The sequence below is a fragment of the Urocitellus parryii genome, chromosome 2 (assembly GCF_045843805.1).
Source record: "Urocitellus parryii isolate mUroPar1 chromosome 2, mUroPar1.hap1, whole genome shotgun sequence".
NCBI lineage: Eukaryota > Metazoa > Chordata > Mammalia > Rodentia > Sciuridae > Urocitellus > Urocitellus parryii.
The window spans coordinates 183,379,196-183,397,079 of record NC_135532.1 but is presented as its reverse complement, the minus strand read 5'-3'; the positions used below and the strand labels follow the sequence as shown (position 1 = coordinate 183,397,079).

Genomic DNA, 17,884 nt, shown 5'->3' with positions numbered 1-17,884 from the left:
AGGCTTCTTTGCAGTGCTGAATTTGAGCTGAGGCCTGGAGAATAAGAAACTAGCTACATGAAGATCACAAAGCAAGTTTTACTCAAATATATTTGATCACTACTTCCCAGGCACAGTTTGTGCAGTTCTGTACAGGCTGTGAACAGAAGTCCAGATTCATGCTTTCATGAGACTGGCATTTGTGTTTACATGAGTGCAGAAGCAGGGATGGAAAAAATAAAACATGGTGGTGTAAAAAAGGGACTCAGTAGGGCTAATTTTGATTGATTGAGTTGATGACATTTAGGATATCCAGGTTTTAAAAAAAAAAAAAAAAGTACCTATGTTAGGCCCTGGGGGAGGGAAGTATTTCAGGCAAAGGTTAATAATAGCTAGGGCAAAGGCCTCAGGAAAGATCTTGATGTATTGAGGGAAGGGGGCGTTTTTCTGGATCAAGGTAAGGTGTATGGTAGGTGAGGGTATGGCCCATATAATAAGCCTTTTTTTTCTTTTCTGAAGGCTTTTTGAGTTAGCATAGAGTTGGCTTTTTAGTTTCAGTGCAAATTAAAAACCATTAGAGATTTTTTAAAAAGAAAGTAACATGACTGAACATTAAAAAAAAATCTTGGAGTATATTAAAATACTGTATTAAGACGTTAACTGTGGAGACAGATCAGTTAGTTAGGAGGCCATTCCCAGCTAAGAGGATATGTCGTGGCCGAAAGGTGGTAATGACTATGTAGTAAACAGATTAAAGATATAGTTGAGAGGGGCAAAGATTTGGCTGGGTTATACAGGAAAGGAATCAAGTAAGACTTAAGAGTTTTGTCCTAAACAACAAGGTGGTGCATTTACTGCGATGAACAAAACCAGGGAAGACAGAGAATCAATGAGTTCTACTCGTAACTGTAATAGTTTTTATTCATTGCGTGCTTAATATGCGCTACTATGCATAATTTAGATTTTTTCCCCCAATAAAAATTCACAACACTGCCAGTTAGTGCTTTAATTTTTTTTTTTTTTTTTTTTTTTTTTTTAAGAAACAGGCTCGGACTTGGAGGGTGGGGAAGGTCTCACCGCTTTGAAGTGCTGGAAACCAAGTCTGAACTCGGCTTCAGCCAGTCTGTCTCCACGGTCGCTTTTCTGTAAGCAAGCGGACCTCTTTTTCTACGAAATCGAGATACTGCTTACGGGGTTGCCAGGATACCGTAAAGTGAGACCTCCCAAGCGAGGTGTCCCAAGTAGCGTCGGCGCGAAGTAACAGCCCCGCCCCCTTCCGCCACTGTCCCTCAGCGCCTGCATCTAGTGAAATTTCAATGTATTTCAATGGGAAATTTCAAGACTTCCAAGCTAAAACCTCCTTCTCCCAATTGGTCGGTTCTGGTAGAAAAGTCTCGCGATTGGTGAAAAATCCAAGGAGTCGATAAGAAAGATTTAGGGTATCTCGGTGCCTTCACTTGGCGCCAATCCCTGCCTTTTACGTAGTTTTCTTCGACTCGCGGGAGCCGGGCCTGAGCGGCTTCTTGTGGCGTCGCGATCCTTTGACGTTTCCTCTTCCAATTGGCCAGGAACTGCGGCTGCAGTTCCGAAGCCTAACTGGCTACCCGCACCGCCTCGGAGGTGAAGTGTACTCTGCTGATTGGCTCCGAGGTGCCGGCCTCGTGTGATGTCCGGGGCAGCGATTGGCCCTCGCTTGCTGGGGGCTTCTCTCACCGGGACTTGGGACTCCCGGGAAGTGGACTGGCAGAGGCGGGGGGCAAGCTAGCTGCTTGCGGACCAAGTAGGAGACTCCCGGCGTGAGGCGGCCTCACAAGGCCGGGAGCGCTGGCGAGACGACGCGGCGGCTGCGGAGGCTGTGAGGAGTGTGTGGGACCGGGGCCGGCACTGAGGAACCATGGCCCCGCAGAACCTGGGCACCTTTTGCCTGTTGCTGCTGTACCTCATCGGGGCCGTGATCGCCGGGTGAGGAAGAGGCGGGCACGGCGGGCATGGGGCCCGAGAGTCAGCTTTGCTGGGGAGGAGGCAGGGTGGGCATTGGGGAGGGAGAAGTGGGAGAAGCGGCATTGCCACACTGAGGGAACGGAGAGGGATATCCTTGTGGTACGGCAAGGGGGCGGAAGAATGGGTAGGATAGTGTGGGCCAGGCTTTTGGGATACGAGGGGAGCCTAGCGTGTCACCAGTGAGAGGACCTTAGATCCAGAGGCCCTGTAGGGCTTTGCCCAGAAGAGTGGGAATTGAATACAGTGCCAAATACAGCAGCTGAGGTTTGAGGGGAGTTTCAGGGGAGGAAAGTGGTTGCGAGCGGAAGCAGTGTCACGCAGAGCTTGGGAGGAATAGGACTCCTGACTAATTGAAGATAGTGACAGCGCAATGTTGAGATTGAGGCGATGGACACGCCTTCGGTCAAAGAGGTGTGTTGTTGTACCCTCCTGAGTTGAAGCAGAACATGGTGCAATGCTGAATCCGGGCAAGCCATTGAAGAGCTGACATTAAAGTGGGTGTGCTGTGACACCAGTCAGAGTGAGGATCTCAGGTAGGGAAGCAAACCCGGGACTGAAGAAAATTGAATTGGGAAGCAGCAAGACCTTTTAGAGAGCTCTTGAACTTCCCAGCTTCTTTACTGAGACAAGGCTGTCGTGCCTCACTGTCTCTCTCCATGGTACCATCTTGAGAATTCAAATAGTGTGAGTGAGAAGAACAGTTCGCCAACAGATAGTAAGCTGGGGTTTTAGCCACTCTATTTATGAATTTTGTAACCTTGAAAGAAATTTAGATATTCTCATCTGTAACATGAAAGTAGTATTGTGCCATCCTTATGCAGATGGACTCTTAAGGATCCAGTCAGCCCTTTAACATTCATGATCCTATACTCCTGGAAACCCAAGATATAGTACACCAGGCTCTTATTTTATTAAATTTATTTTTTTTTGTATTTATTTTTTAGTTTTAGGTGGATACAATATATTTTATGTGATGCTGAGGATTGAACCCAGTGCCTTACCCGTGCTAGGCGAGCTCTCTACCACTTGAGCCACAACCCCAGCCCATATTTTACAATGCAAAAAATAGTAGGTCTCATTTTCCAACAATTTATAGGTTTTTCTGAATGGGGAAGGTACTACCTAGCATAGTTTTAAAATTTAAGAATTTCTTACACAAGTTTTTTTACCCTTTGCATGTAAGTTTAAGCTTTGTTGTCATTTTTTCTTGTGAAACATCTTAAATTTCTAAAAAATTAACTTCTCCTAGATAATGCTTTATTGGTTTTTTTAACTATACTTTTCTTTGTAATATTTACATATAAAGCTACAAGTACTCTAGAGTGTTTAATAAAATGCTAATATTAAATATTTTAAATCTTGTAGGTATAAATTTAAGTCATAAAATAGTCTCTTAGAGTAATGTTGATGCTGAGCTAAGCTAGCCATTTTCTCCCTACATTTTTCTGAGCTGTTCCCATTTTTACATGAAAACTACTGAAAATGAGTATAAGTTTCATATTTTTCTCTTTCAGCAAAAAATACTATATCCAGATGGGTTTTATTTTGTCTTTAGAGTTGCTTTTGGGCTTTGACTTAACCTTTATTTTAACCTCTAAATTTCACTTCAGTCATTTTCTCTTTAACATTTGTAAGTGTTTCTATTAGGACATTTATGTCACATTATCTTTTTAAATAAAGAAAACCATCCTTTGAGATTGATATTTGACCTTTGGAAACAGTCAGTAGTCATCTGGAACCAGAAAGGGAAAAGGGGGAGAGTTAATTGCATTTTATGGTGTTATTACCCAGAAATGACATGTGACCATAAAATAAGAAAATAGTTTCCTGAAGGAAGGTAGTTGTAAAGAAGGTTACAGCCAGGTGTGGTGGCACATGCCTACAATTCCAGTGACTTGGGAGGCTGAAGCAGGAGGATCACAAGTTCCAGGCCAGCCTCAGCAACTTGCTAAAGCCCTAGTCAACTTAGCAAGACCCTGTCTCAGAAAATGCTAAGAGCTAAGAATGTGAATCAGTGGTTAAGCGCTCCTGAGTTCAATAACCAGCACAAGTCTGTGTGTGTGTGTGTGTGTTTTATTCCCATTTTCTAATAAAAAATGAAGGTATATGTGAAACATGCATGCACATCTTTATTTTTTTGTATTTCTTTTTTATTTCATTTTGTATTTCTTTGATTAGACACAGACCTAAATGAAAAGGGGTAAAAAACCTTTCACTTTTAAAAATATAATATATAAATCTTTTTAATGATGTATTTTCTCTGTTCCTTCCCAGGCGAGATTTCTATAAGATCCTGGGGGTACCTCGAAGTGCCTCTATAAAGGATATTAAGAAGGCCTACAGGAAACTAGCCCTGCAGCTTCATCCTGACCGGAACCCTGATGATCCCCAAGCCCAGGAGAAATTCCAGGACCTGGGTGCTGCTTATGAGGTAAGTCAAGAAAAAAGATAAGTATAAACAAAAGCTATGGATATAGAAAAGACCATATAACACAGAGAAACGCTTCATTTAGGTTACTTCTATTTAGAAACATATAGATAAAAGTAAAAATAATACTTGGTGCTATGCTGTACTAGATATTACATTCTTATTAGTAGATGTCATTTCCTATCTTTTTAATATTATTTTAATGAGGGGATTAATCTTGAAAAAAATGAATGAAAGTATGATTGAGAGATCATATAATAGATTAACTGATTGATCTATCAATCTATCAGTTAGGGAAATTGAGCTAGAAACACAAAGAAAACCTAAATGAGGATTGCAACCTAACATGCTCATAGGGACAAGACAAATAACAGGCAGAGGTGTAAGATAAAACATAACAATGGATATTCTGCCTTCATTCCTTGGGAATTAATGCAGACTGATGAAGATTGTTATTAACTGAAGCCTCTGGCTCTTCTTTCAGTGGAGCAGATGTGACTGAACCCCAGTCAGTTTTTGCCATAAACAAATGCAAATATTATCTTGCCAGATCTACTGATTTTTCAAGAGAAGTTGGAAATCTACATTTTTATATAAATTCTCCTTATTTTAAAAGTTTTGGTAACTAATTAAATTTCTTTATTTTGTAGATTAAACAAAACATGGGTATAGTTTGAATTTACAGGCAAATCTAGAGGTCAAAACACTTGCAAGGGTAATGTCAATCTTCCCAAGGATACTGTGAAATATAGTAGAGCTAGACAAATTTTTATTCCCATTTCCTAAAAGGCACAGAAAAAATTAATTAAATTCTAAAAGTCGTAGAGTGAAATTTTCTGAATTCAAGTTTAAAACCCTGCATATTGAAAAGGCTGGAAAGTAATATGATTTTTTTTTAATAAGGATCTCAAAATAAAGTTTTTTTTAATCCTCCTAGATTAAAAAAATCTACTGAACTGAAATCGTCTTATACCATATGAACCCTAGAGCTACTGGGGTCTCCCTTTCTTCTCCCCGTAACTTCAGTGATCCTACACAACAGAAATTCTTAACCTGAGGTCTATAGATAAATTTGAGAGGGCTTATGACCCCTCTTAAATTGTATGTAACATTTTATTATTTATGAGTCCATATTTTATACTATATTTTCTAGTTCCATTGTTTGCTAAGAACCCTATATACAATCTATCATGGTCTTTATTCATGACCTAGGCAGGCTATGCATGTATCATTCATGAAATTGCAGTTTATTATAATTCTATAATCTCTCTAGTTACTAGTTCAGATTTTTTTTTTCCTTTGTACCATTCAAGCTTGATTGAGTGTTCATTAACCAAAATCTCAGTACACTACAAAGAGTTCTATGAATACCAATTTGCTTTCCCTACTGACCTGGGAATATTTCTGGCTTTTTAATTAGTTGAGAATCTGCATGTTGGTTGGCCAATCTCTGGACCGCCCCCCCCACACACACACTTTAAAAAAAAAAAGAGGCTGGATATGGTAGCATCTTCCTATAGACCCAGCTACGAGGAAGGCTAAGGATTCTTTAAGCCCAGTGGTCAGGTCAGCCTGAGTAACTAGTGAGACCTTGACTTAATAAAAAATAAAAATAAGTAAAATAATTTCTGAGACTATTAAATAAATTGCATTCCTTAGAAGAAAAGTGAGGAAGAAGTGAATGACAACTTTACAGGTAGTGTTTTTTTTTTGGGGGGGGGGGTTATAGAAGCCTCTGGTATCCAAAAAGAAACTTACTTAAAGCCAATCATTGTGCAGGGTTTGTTTCTTTATCTAGATAAGATTAGCAGTGTAGACTAAAGATGAAAATATTGGGAATCCAGATTGTGGAATAATAAGTTTGTTTCAGGTTAACTCTGTCCATTTCTTCTTCTTCAGAGTATTTATTCTCCCCCCCACACCCCACCCGCTCACAATACTAGGGATTAAACCCAGCGCCTTGCACATGCTAGGCAAGTACTCTACCACTGACCTATATCCCAGAGCTATTTATTTATTTAGAGGCAGGGTCTTGTTCAAATACCCAGGCTGGCCTTGAATTTGGTATCATTCTGCCTCAGCCACCTAAGTAGCTAGAACTACCACCACACCTGCCTTAAAGTACCTGTTTTCTAAGGATTTTTGCCAAAACATTTCTTTCTCTTACCTGATCTGTTATAGCGGCTTTATCATAGTGCTGCTGTGGTTACTTCTGGACTAACCCATTTCTCTTTGCTTTTAAGAATGCTCATTCTCTTTTACATTTAATATATGTATCCTTCTAAATATGTCTTCAATGTTAGTAAATGTTTGCTGTGGCTCCTTCCACATCTTTCGGACACTGAGCCCAAAGTGTGTTATTTGAATATGTCAATCAGGGTTTGAAATAATTTTCTCCTTTGTTTCTCCTTTAGTCTCTTGTCTAAGTGGGAGTTTATACATAACAAAGGAATATCTTAAAGCTGTTTAATTTCCAAAGGTATATGTGTTGCTGTGACTAAAATGGAAGCTTTATTTTTCTTTTTGTTAACATGCAAATTTGAAAGTATAAGAGTTATTTTTCTTTATATTCTTTGTTATCACACAGAGTGGGTTCAATGAGAAAGCATAAACCTCTCTAAACTAAAACTTACAAATTTCTTTTTAAGCAGTGAAATTGACTATATGGCAGATAGAGTTCTTTCACAAATGGATTTCTTCATATACCAAACTTGAAAAATAAAGCAGTATAAATCTTACTGAAGGGCCTATTATTCTATTCCCTTGACTTGCCAATCTCCTAATGTGTGTATATTGGGAGGCATAGACATGTGAGGCCCAACTATTAAGACTGTCCTAATTTAGTGCTTCTATCACTGATGATAGTCTGTCATAGTCATATTCTAGTTTATGGTTTGGAGAGAAAATATAGCATAGTAGTTAATAGCATAAGCACTGGCTTTAAACAACACAGAAAGTAAACCTGAGCAGTCCATCTCACCTCTTTCCTGGTACTTCCCCAACCTTCACAGCCATATCATTCAAGTATAAATTTTAAGTAATTAGGTGAGGTTTGATAATGCTAAATTAAAAACATGAAGTAAGCAATGTGAAATGGAAAATTCACCAAAGAATTTAGTCTGTTAGAAAAAAATAACTTTATAAAAATTTTTAATACCATACACAATGAAAATTACATTCCCCTGAAATCTTAAACATAGTATCAGAGTGAAAAAAACAAACATAAATATGAATGTACCTTAGCTGAATATTACCAAGTATGGCTTTTTCCTCTACTTTTATCCTAGGTTCTGTCAGATAGTGAAAAACGGAAACAATATGATACATATGGTGAAGAAGGATTGAAAGATGGTCATCAGAGCTCCCATGGAGACATTTTTTCGCAGTAAGTAATGTACCCACCTGCAAAGGATTAGTGTCCAATAATGGATCACTTAGTGACTTAATGAGCTAAATTATTCTTTTAAGCACAGAAGAGAAAAAAAAAATTCTGTTCTTATATCCAGAGCTACCTCTCTTTCATCCCATCAACAAGAATAGGTAGTTTTGATAACCACCATTGGGGAAGGAATTAAGTAGAAGTTCTTAATCTCCTGCTGCACATGGCTATCTAGGAGTGCTGGGTGGCTAGAATGATAAACCCCTCTTCCTTTTGGAGCCCACATTATTGATATGTGAATCTCCAAATATCATAATTCTGTGTAGTAGATCTCACCTGGAGTTCAGGTCTGAAGCTTTTATAAATAAAAAGATATTTAAATCTGCATTTTTATGGGGAGAGAGTTTCTTAGATTCTTAAAGTAAGAATCGGTATTGCATACAGTAGTTTTCCCCATTTAGTATTTAAGGGTGATGGTAGATATTTAGGACTTCTGAAAATGTGTGAGTTAATGATTGGGAAATCTTCCTCTTCTCTAGGATTAATTTAGCTGCTTTGGCCTATCAGAAAAGTGTCTATTCTCCTTGGCTTTTCAAAGTGCTATCTAGGGCATACCTGTAATCCCAGCAATTTGGAAGGCTCAGGCAGGAAGATGGCAAGATCAAGTCCAGCCTCAGCAACTTAGCAAGAGATTGTCTCAAAATAAAAAATAAAAAAGTCTGGAAATGTAGCTCTATGGTAAAGCTCCCATGGGCTCAACCCCCAATTCCAAAAAACAAAAACAAAACAATAAAGTACTCCCTAGAAATGTCTGGAAGAGAAAAGACTTCCTGTACTTCCACCCCATCTTACCTCCTTGCTTTTAACATTGAGAAATACATTCACCAAGATTGTTTGGTGGAAGAGGGGATTATATAGTTGTCATACCAATATCTGAAGCCTCTTAATTACACCAGAGATCAACATTAATATTAGAATACCTGCACAAATTAAGGTCACTGTTTTTTTTAATTGCAGATGATTCTTTTTTTTATTTACAAAAGTTAATTTTGATCTTGTAGAGGCCAGAAATTACTTTTCCTTAAGGATTAGAATTTTATTAAGCTGATGCTTTTTTAGTTTATTTAAATATGTGCCCAGGATTTTGGTACACAGTAGTAGCTTCTTTCATCAAGGTTAACTGCTAAAAAGCACATAAAGTGAACATTATGTATGTTCAAAATTACCCTTAAAAATAAGTTTACCATTAAGCTCAGCTTTATACAGCATTATCTATACTATACCCTTTCTCAATAAGTTCACTATGGCTGGATTTTCCTTAGTATCAAAATATTATTTCATTGAGTCCAACATTGACTTCATTGGCATATACTATGTGTATATGCTATACTATTTGTATGGACCATATTACTTTTAAAAGTATTTTTTTTTCTTGTGGGCATCGATATAGTTACAATGTAGTTGATAGTATATAAATTTTAATTGTGTATGATATGACTTCAATATGTGGAAAATGTCTTTGACTTTTGTACATTGTATTGATAGGAAGCATTGCTTTATAAATTTGAAAGAAAACTAAATAATTATAACAAACTCATATTTCTTTTCTGATGATTTCACACTTATCTACAGCTTTTTTGGAGATTTTGGTTTCATGTTTGGAGGAACTCCTCGCCAGCAAGACAGAAATATTCCAAGAGGAAGTGATATTATCGTAGATCTAGAAGTCACTTTGGAAGAAGTATATGCTGGAAATTTTGTGGAAGTAAGTTTAAACAATATGGCTATTCATATTTATTTCTAGAACTTGAATTTTTGACTAAAAAGTAGAGGTTTCAGAGTACCTGCTCTTTTAGAGAATGAGGGAGAGTGACTGAAATTGAATTAATCAGAATCTTTGGTTCATGATGCAGTTGTCATTTTTTTTAATAAACTCAAGATTGCTTAGACTTGGAACTAAATAAAACCATACCAGGACTTATTCTGCCCACATGCTACTTCCTATTCCATCCTCTTGCCTCCCTTTATAGGTAATTTGTTACCTGAATTTTGTCTTTTTTGGTCGTTTTGCCTTTCTCATTTGTTTTATTAAACAAATGAATGATGTATTATTTATTGTTTTTGAGTTTGTAAAAATGATATAGCAGTTATTATCTTTGGGGGCTGACTTTTCTGCTATTATGTTACTAGGACTCACCCTTGTTGTTGCTTAGAGTATAATCCCACTGAATAAAATTTTATTATGACCTCAATTTATCTACAGGTGTTAGTTTTTTCCCAGATTCTTTTCAGTTTCAGACAGTGCTACACTCTTGTACATATTCTAGGTACACATGAGCAGAATATCTCTTGGTAGGTAATACTTAAATAGAATTGCTGGGTAATAGGGACCAGTGTTCATGTTTTATGAAATAATGCCATATTGGTTTTGATATTGTTTGTGTCAACACTTGTACCATTTATGAGAATTTGTAGATTTACTAACTCTAATAAATGGAATTATTAGACTTCTTAATTTTGTCCTTCAAATAGGAATAAAATGTTATCTCATCATGGTCTTGATTTGTGTTTTATTGATTACCAGTGTCCCTTCATATTTATAGGCCATGTTTGTTTCTTATCTTATGAAATATCTGTTCATGTCTTTGGCCCTTTTCTTTGATTTCTAAGAATACTTTATTCTTTCTGCTAATTCTTTATCAGCTACATATGATATAAATGTATCCCATCAATTTGTAACTTATCTTTGCATTATATTTAAGATTTATTTCAATGAGCAAAAGTATTACTTTTAAGACATTCAAATCTTATCAGTCTTTTATGGTTAGTCTTTGCATTTTACGTAAGAAATTCTGCTCTAAAATGAAAAAAATACTGTTCTGTATTTCCTAGTGAACTTTGAGATCTTTTATTTGAGGTTATTCATCTTTTTCAAAACTCTGGAATGGACTTTACAGCTTGACTGCCTACCTTCCCACTTTAGTTCTGCCATATATTAGTTATGTGGCCTGGGTCCTTTTACTTCACTTTTATGTGCTACCTTTACCTCACCTGTAATATGAAGATAATGATATGACCTGCCTTGTAAGGTTGTGAGGATTAAGTGAATATGTGAATGTGCAAAAGTGTTTAGAGTATTCCTGGACAGGTTTGCTATAAAGTGTTTGCTTTGATTATTATATTGTTGTTGGCTGTAATTTATCCTGTTGACTTGGGTTTTTATATACATAGGCTGTTAGGGGTTTTACTCCAGGCATTTTTGTCAATCTGCTGCATGAGTTGTTACCTTGTGATTAGGCAAAAACAAGATTACTTTTCTTAATACATATTAATTTCACATACTTGGTGGGTCAGATATTTGATTGCAGTCAACTACAAAGAGATGATCATTGTTTCTTCCTGGAATGGTAATGTGTCTGAACAAAGGTAGCAATGGAAAGTAGTCCTGGATTGAATTGCCTAAAACAAGGAGGCATTTTCATTAGTTTAATCATAGGTTTAGATGGTAAACACAGCAGCTTCTGAATGCCGTGGTTGTTCTTCAGGGTTATGCTTTACACAACTCAGATTTCTTAAGAGATAGTAAAATCTATGAACACTTTAGCTCAGTATCACTTAGTTGTGGCTTACAATTCTAATGCTGATGTCATATACCTTTATTTCAGTTCTCTTCTTTTTTACTTCCTTCTCTTTTCCAACTAAAGAATTTTAGTCATTTAAGTATATGTTTACTTCATTCCTGTTTGAGGGCTGATTTGTACTCTTCAAAGGTTTCTGTCAGCTTTAGGTTTCCCTGATCGGTAGCTTGCCAGAGAAGGGGAAATTCCAATACAGATGTGAGTAGAGTCCTAATTCATTAAGGAAACTAAAGGCTGTTTCATGCATTTCTTAGGTAGTTAGAAATAAACCTGTGGCAAGGCAGGCTCCTGGCAAACGGAAATGCAACTGTCGGCAAGAAATGCGGACCACCCAGCTGGGCCCAGGTCGCTTCCAGATGACCCAAGAGGTAGTCTGCGATGAGTGCCCTAATGTTAAGTAAGTGAAATCACCTCTATGGTTCCACCAAGAAACACTTGGATAATCTCATTTGTCTAATAAAAATTTCATTGTCCATATTTAACTCCCTTCCTCTTCCATCAATGTTTCACCAAAGGATAGAGCAAATAAATGTACGTTTTAAAATTTTTCCTGAAATATTTTTTCTATATATATCCTTTTTGTTTCTGAACTAATAAGCAATGCCCTTTATTTCCAAAGATACTTAATAAATGTTAATGTTTCCTTTCTTCTTGGACTAGTAGAGCAGTCTTATATGTTTATGTAATACACAGTGGCTTTGCCCTGAATTTTGTCATGAAGAAGATATAAACAGATCTGAGAGAGCTTTGTGAAGTAGAGGTATACTAATAATCAGAAAAATACACTGATAGTCAGAAAAAGCTCTGATAAAATGGATAAAACTTTATCTATGTTGGGGGTTACATTTGTATTTTCATTTTCTTTTCCTTTTTTAATTCCTTTGTCCCAGATTAGTGAATGAAGAACGAACGCTGGAAGTAGAAATAGAACCTGGAGTGAGAGATGGCATGGAGTACCCCTTTATTGGAGAAGGTGAAATATTAATGTTTTTATTATCCTAACTCTATTCTCTTCTTATGAATACCTCTCACTTCTACCTCAGCTCATCTCTTAGTGAATGCATGGTAAATGAATGTATAATTGCTAATACTCTTCAGCCAGTTTTAGGATATAGAAAGCCTTTTATTACCAGCATGCTTAGTCATAGAAGCATTAGCATTACTGATTATCCTTTGACTATTAAGGCCAAAACTTACTGTCAGATAGTCTAAGTTTTATCAAAATTTAGGGTGGCCAGGCCTCAATAAATAGATTAATTTTAACTCAACAATGAAAGAGGATATATATGTCTAATGGGACATTAATTATGTGTTCTCCAAGCTCACTTTTGGACTTAAACTTAAAATTCTAAAAGGAAATAAAGCTTTAAGACTGACTCCAGGTTCAGAAAATTGGTGAATCATTCTTTGTTTAGGAATTAGGTCAAGTTATTTATTGCTGTGCCTGAAGCACAGGTGATCTTCACTAATGACCTGAAACTTGATATAACCAGGCTGAGACTGTGCCCAAACAGACTTGATAGACCCAGTGCCTTAGGTAGTGGTTTTAAAAATTCCTCTCAACTGTCCAGTAGATTTGTAGTCTTATACTTGTGTGACTTCCTGTATTCTATAACCTTCTGTAATCTGCCCTGACCAGGTGAGCCTCATGTGGATGGTGAGCCTGGAGACTTACGCTTCCGAATCAAAGTTGTCAAGTAAGTGATCGAATTTTAGAGGCCATCTTTTCAACCTATGCTTCTCAGGTACAACAGATGATAGAGATAATGCCTCAAGATTTTTTCCTCTGTTTCATGCCCATAATACCACAAGTGATTATTTGTAATTATTCAATAATCCTGAAAATTTGGGATTGGGCCCTGGGATTTGAGCTTCAGTTGTATATTCACTTAGGACATTAAAAATCCAAAAGACACTGGAAAGGAGGAATAGAGAAAAGGAGCTATAAAAGAGAGGCATACAGGAATAGGGAACCAAGGTAAGCTGTGATTTTAGCTGTACCATTCAAGAATGGGAGGTTTCTCCATAGGAAGGAACTTCTATTATATAATATTCAGCTTCTCTGTTTAGAAAGGCTCTGGAGACAGTCATTTTGTCCAGGACTTGTGCTTTCTTGTTGATTATTTCTCTCTTGTTACCAGTTGGATACTTCTTCATGTAAGAATTATTTGAAACAGGATTCCCACTTGAACATGGGGAAACAGTCTGTCTATGCACTCTTTATGTTCAGTGATTATTTTTTCCCAGCTTTTCTTACTTACCTTGTCTTTTTCATCACTTCCTAAGAAATTGGAACATGGGCTATTCCCTGAATAAACCTGGTACCTTCTCAAGTCCTTGTCTTTGCCAGAATTCCCTCTAGCCTGTTCCCCCTTTTCCTGCACTGGCCTCATCTGCATCTGGAGCCCCCTTGGTCTTGTGAACCCAGCTCAGGAAACCTCCACAAACGTGTTTCTGAAGCCCATCTCTTAGCCCCTGCTACCAAACATCTTTCTCTCTTTTCCATAACCTAAGAACTGATAGTTTTCCATATATATATATATTGGCTTCTGCTGATTGTAAACTCTTTAAGAATAAGGTTTAATAAGACTTATATAGTTTTGTTATCTCAGTTAATGCTTTACACAAAAGTGTGACTAATAAGTGCTCATTGTTTGAAAGAATCAAGATCTTTCTAGCAACTTTTGAACTCTTCCTAAATACATATGGAAATTAATTATTCTTTATCTTACTCTGTTTTTAGGCACCGGATATTTGAAAGGAGAGGAGATGATTTGTACACAAATGTGACAATCTCACTAGTTGAGTCTCTAGTCGGCTTTGAGATGGATATTACTCACTTGGATGGTCACAAGGTAAACAAAGCAATTTTGCTTCTTTTTAAAGCCTTTATGTGGGTGATTTTAGATTATTTCAGTCACTTCACTTATAGAGAACCACAGGGACTTCTGCCTTCTCTCCTTATTCTGCTGCTGAATGTTCAGCAATAACAGTGCCACAGGCCTTTTGCTGCTCAGAATTGATTACACAGCCTTGTTCTTAGAGTTTCCAAGTTTCCATTGGCAAAATCTTATTATTATTTCTTTAAACTGGCTTATGTGTTTGATTTTACTTTGTGTTTTTTAAAACCTTTTTTTTTTTTTTGTACTTTTATCTTAATGATGTTGCCCCTCATCCTTTCTTTGAGCTGTGATATTAGCTTTGTGTACCACTGCTCACTAGAGCTGTGTGATGTACTTTGGGTGTGTCAGTCCTGCTTCACTACATTCCCTTTTACTTTTTAGGTACATATTTCCCGGGATAAGATCACCAGGCCAGGAGCCAAGCTATGGAAAAAGGGGGAAGGGCTCCCTAACTTTGACAACAACAATATCAAGGGCTCTTTAATAATCACATTTGATGTGGATTTTCCAAAACAATTAACAGAGGAAGCAAGAGAAGGTATGGAGTGTAATAAGTGTGTGTGTGTTTGTGTGTGTGTGTATGCCTTTGCACATCTGTGTCTGTGTGTTATGTATATGAGAGTATAGTGACCATAAAAACCCTCCAGTGGCATAATGTATCAGCCATTAATAATAGTGGAATACAAGTATAGGAATGAACAAACTCGTGTTTCTCTGTCAATGCAATAATAAAAGTCCTGTGGTAAGTGTGTTAAAGGTTGTATGAGCATGCTTTGAAACCCAGTATGTTCAGGAGTGAAGCAGACCTAAAAACGAATGAGCTAGACCAAACTGTAAAAGGGAAGCCATGTATTATAAGAAGATGAGAAGCTTAGAAATGACTGTGATAACTGGCTGAAAAGGGCCTAGTTTGGTGTTGTTAAATAATAAAAGTGGTAAAAAAAAAAAATGGTAAAAATTGAGAACAGAGAAGAAATGAAAAACTTAGCTGGAGAGTTTTCTTTCCCTTTTGATTACCTCCTTTTTGATTTCCTGGGGTTTGTGGGCCTCCCCATGATACATGCTGTTTAAACTCTGGGAAAGTCACATGTTTGTTAAGGTTGTCATGTGTTCTTTTTCTTTTCTTTTTTTTTTTTTAGGTATCAAACAGCTACTGAAACAAGGATCAGTGCAGAAGGTATACAATGGACTGCAAGGATATTAAGAGTGAATAAAATTGGACTTTGTTGAATATAAGTGAATCGGCGATATTTATTATCTGCAGGGGGTTTTTTGTGTGTTTTTATTTTTATTTTCAATATGCAAGTTTGACTTAATTTTTTTCCTAATAACCGTCATGATATGAATAAGAGGGCTTGAGTTTGTCCATTTGCATTCAGACAAGAATGACCAGCAAAAGGTTAACTAATACCTCTCCCTTTGGGAATACAATGTCTGGTGCTGCCACCTGAGTTTCAAGAATTAAAGCTTCAAGAGGACTCCAGGAGCAAGCAAATAAAAAGGGTTGGAGATAATTGTTAGTTATTTCATTCAAAATGCCAACTGGAAAAGTCTGTTTTTAAATACATCTTGTTGTTATTTTTTTCTTGACTCCTGTTTCTTTTCTCCTGTGAGTTAGTTAGTCGGGTTGTTCTCCCATTAGGCAAGAAGAACACACAAGCATGCAAAAGACTGGTGTAATCCAATTCCCATGCCCCATGAAACACACATGGAATCTTGTAGCAAAGAGCTTAAAAAAACAAGCTTAGGGACTAGGATATATGAATCAAGATTATATGAAGATCTAATTGTCTGGAAAAATATATTTCTTCTCATTTTATTTGGGAACAATAAAATCTGATATAGATATTTTACTGTTAGAAAGCACTTTTCATGTACGTAATCTCAGTTAAACCCATGATTATACTGGCTCTAGAAAATGAATTTAGAAAGTAGAGTTGTAAATTACATTTGTTTCTTCCAGTAGCACCCGATTCAAATGGCATGTGACTTGAGTACCTTTGGCTTTTGACCCTCATTTGCTTTTTTACTTTGTACAGTCACATAATGCTCTACTTTTCATGTACTCTGGACCTTTTGCCTCTGCTGGTAAATGTTTCATTGCTGTTGGACAATTGCTGTTATATTCGGGAGGGGTCCAACTGTCACTGGAGTTGCACAGCATCCCTGCATTTGGTTCCACAGCAGTCAATACCACTGTTTGAAAGAAACTTAGAAATCAAATGAAACCACATAAATACTATGTAAGTTGAGTGAATTTTTGTACATTTAAGATTACATATTGAACTTCCTGTAGTTGAACATTTCTCAGAAATATTCATCAACACTTCTCCTAACATAGCCTAGAAAAACTCTTGGTCTTTATTTGCAATTGCTAATCCCCGTTTTTTTTCCAAGATGAAGTCAGTCAAGATTCTGAGAGTTGGAGTTACTAGTCAGGGCTAGAAAGATCCCATAGAGATAATGTTCCATCTTACAAAAAAGAATGTTAAAAGGACTTTTTCTCTTTATCCATGGTCTAGACTGCTATATTTAAGAAGAACTCATTGGATTTAGCTTCAGTTCACTTTAAGTGTTATATCTCAGGCCCACTGTAATTTGGAAAGATTTATATCAAGTTCCATAGACTTTCTTGTAGTCAATCATAGTGACAGGTGGTGGGAATGATAGGAGGATCATGAAACCAGGCTCCATATTGTCTGTGTAATTGTCTTAAAGAAGTTAGTGCTTGCCCAAGATGGAGCAGTGGACCCTAAGACAGCATGATCCCACCAAGTAGACTAAAGATACCTGTCTCAAGAGGTCAGAGGGGGCCTCCAAGCCTAGGAGGTAGGTGGTCAATATGTAAATTCTGTTCAAGCCAGAAGCTCTGGTGAATTACAGAATGCAATTGGGCTGAAAACTTGTTCTTTTATTCTTTGAGTAAAAATTACTTATTGAAAATAGATAATAGCAAGGTTCTATTCCAAGTGCCTTATCTTTAAACATGGATGAGGTTTTGTTTTGTTTTTGTTTTTTATCCCCAACTTATGGATGAGGAACCTGAGTTATATCCCACAATTTAGAAGTTTTGGAACCTGAATTTGAACCCAGGCAACCTGCTCCAGAGAATGTATTTAACTGTGATGGATTCATAAGAGGAGAAACACTGTAGAAGGATCTAGATAATGATGGTAGGAAAATAAAATAGTGTCTTCAGACCTGCAAGGAAAAATGTCATTCCAAGGGGCTATGCAAAAAGAGAAAAGAGATAGTTGACATGGAATCAGACTTAATCTCTGTGACATAGGGAAGCCAATTAACCTCTCTGGACCTCTGTTTTCTCATCTGCAAAAGGAAGATAATGAAGAATGACTTTTTTTTCAGTTCGAACTTTTGTGTATTTTCAGCATCCATTTTGACAATTCAGATATTTTATTGACCCACTATGTTTTTTAGCTACTCTTCAGCTTCATTTGCTGCTGTCTAAATTGCCAGATTTCTGACCTGAGTGGAAGTGAATCTCAGAAATCAGTTTTGGGAAAAGAACAGGACATGGCATTTGAAAGTTCAATTG

The 17,884-nt window shown here is 37.0% G+C and overlaps 1 protein-coding gene across 1 annotated transcript; it reads left to right on the top strand.

Annotated features, from left to right (window-relative positions):
* Window positions 1-1,672: 1,672 nt before the first annotated feature.
* Dnajb11 (DnaJ heat shock protein family (Hsp40) member B11) lies at window positions 1,673-15,910 on the top strand. Its single transcript, XM_026389343.2, has 10 exons — window positions 1,673-1,941; window positions 4,255-4,411; window positions 7,696-7,793; window positions 9,420-9,552; window positions 11,680-11,822; window positions 12,316-12,398; window positions 13,065-13,122; window positions 14,169-14,280; window positions 14,710-14,866; window positions 15,468-15,910. The coding sequence occupies exons 1-10, from the start codon at window positions 1,874-1,876 to the stop codon at window positions 15,530-15,532; spliced, it is 1,074 nt and encodes a 357-aa protein (XP_026245128.1). The 5' UTR covers window positions 1,673-1,873; the 3' UTR covers window positions 15,533-15,910.
* Window positions 15,911-17,884: the final 1,974 nt, after the last annotated feature.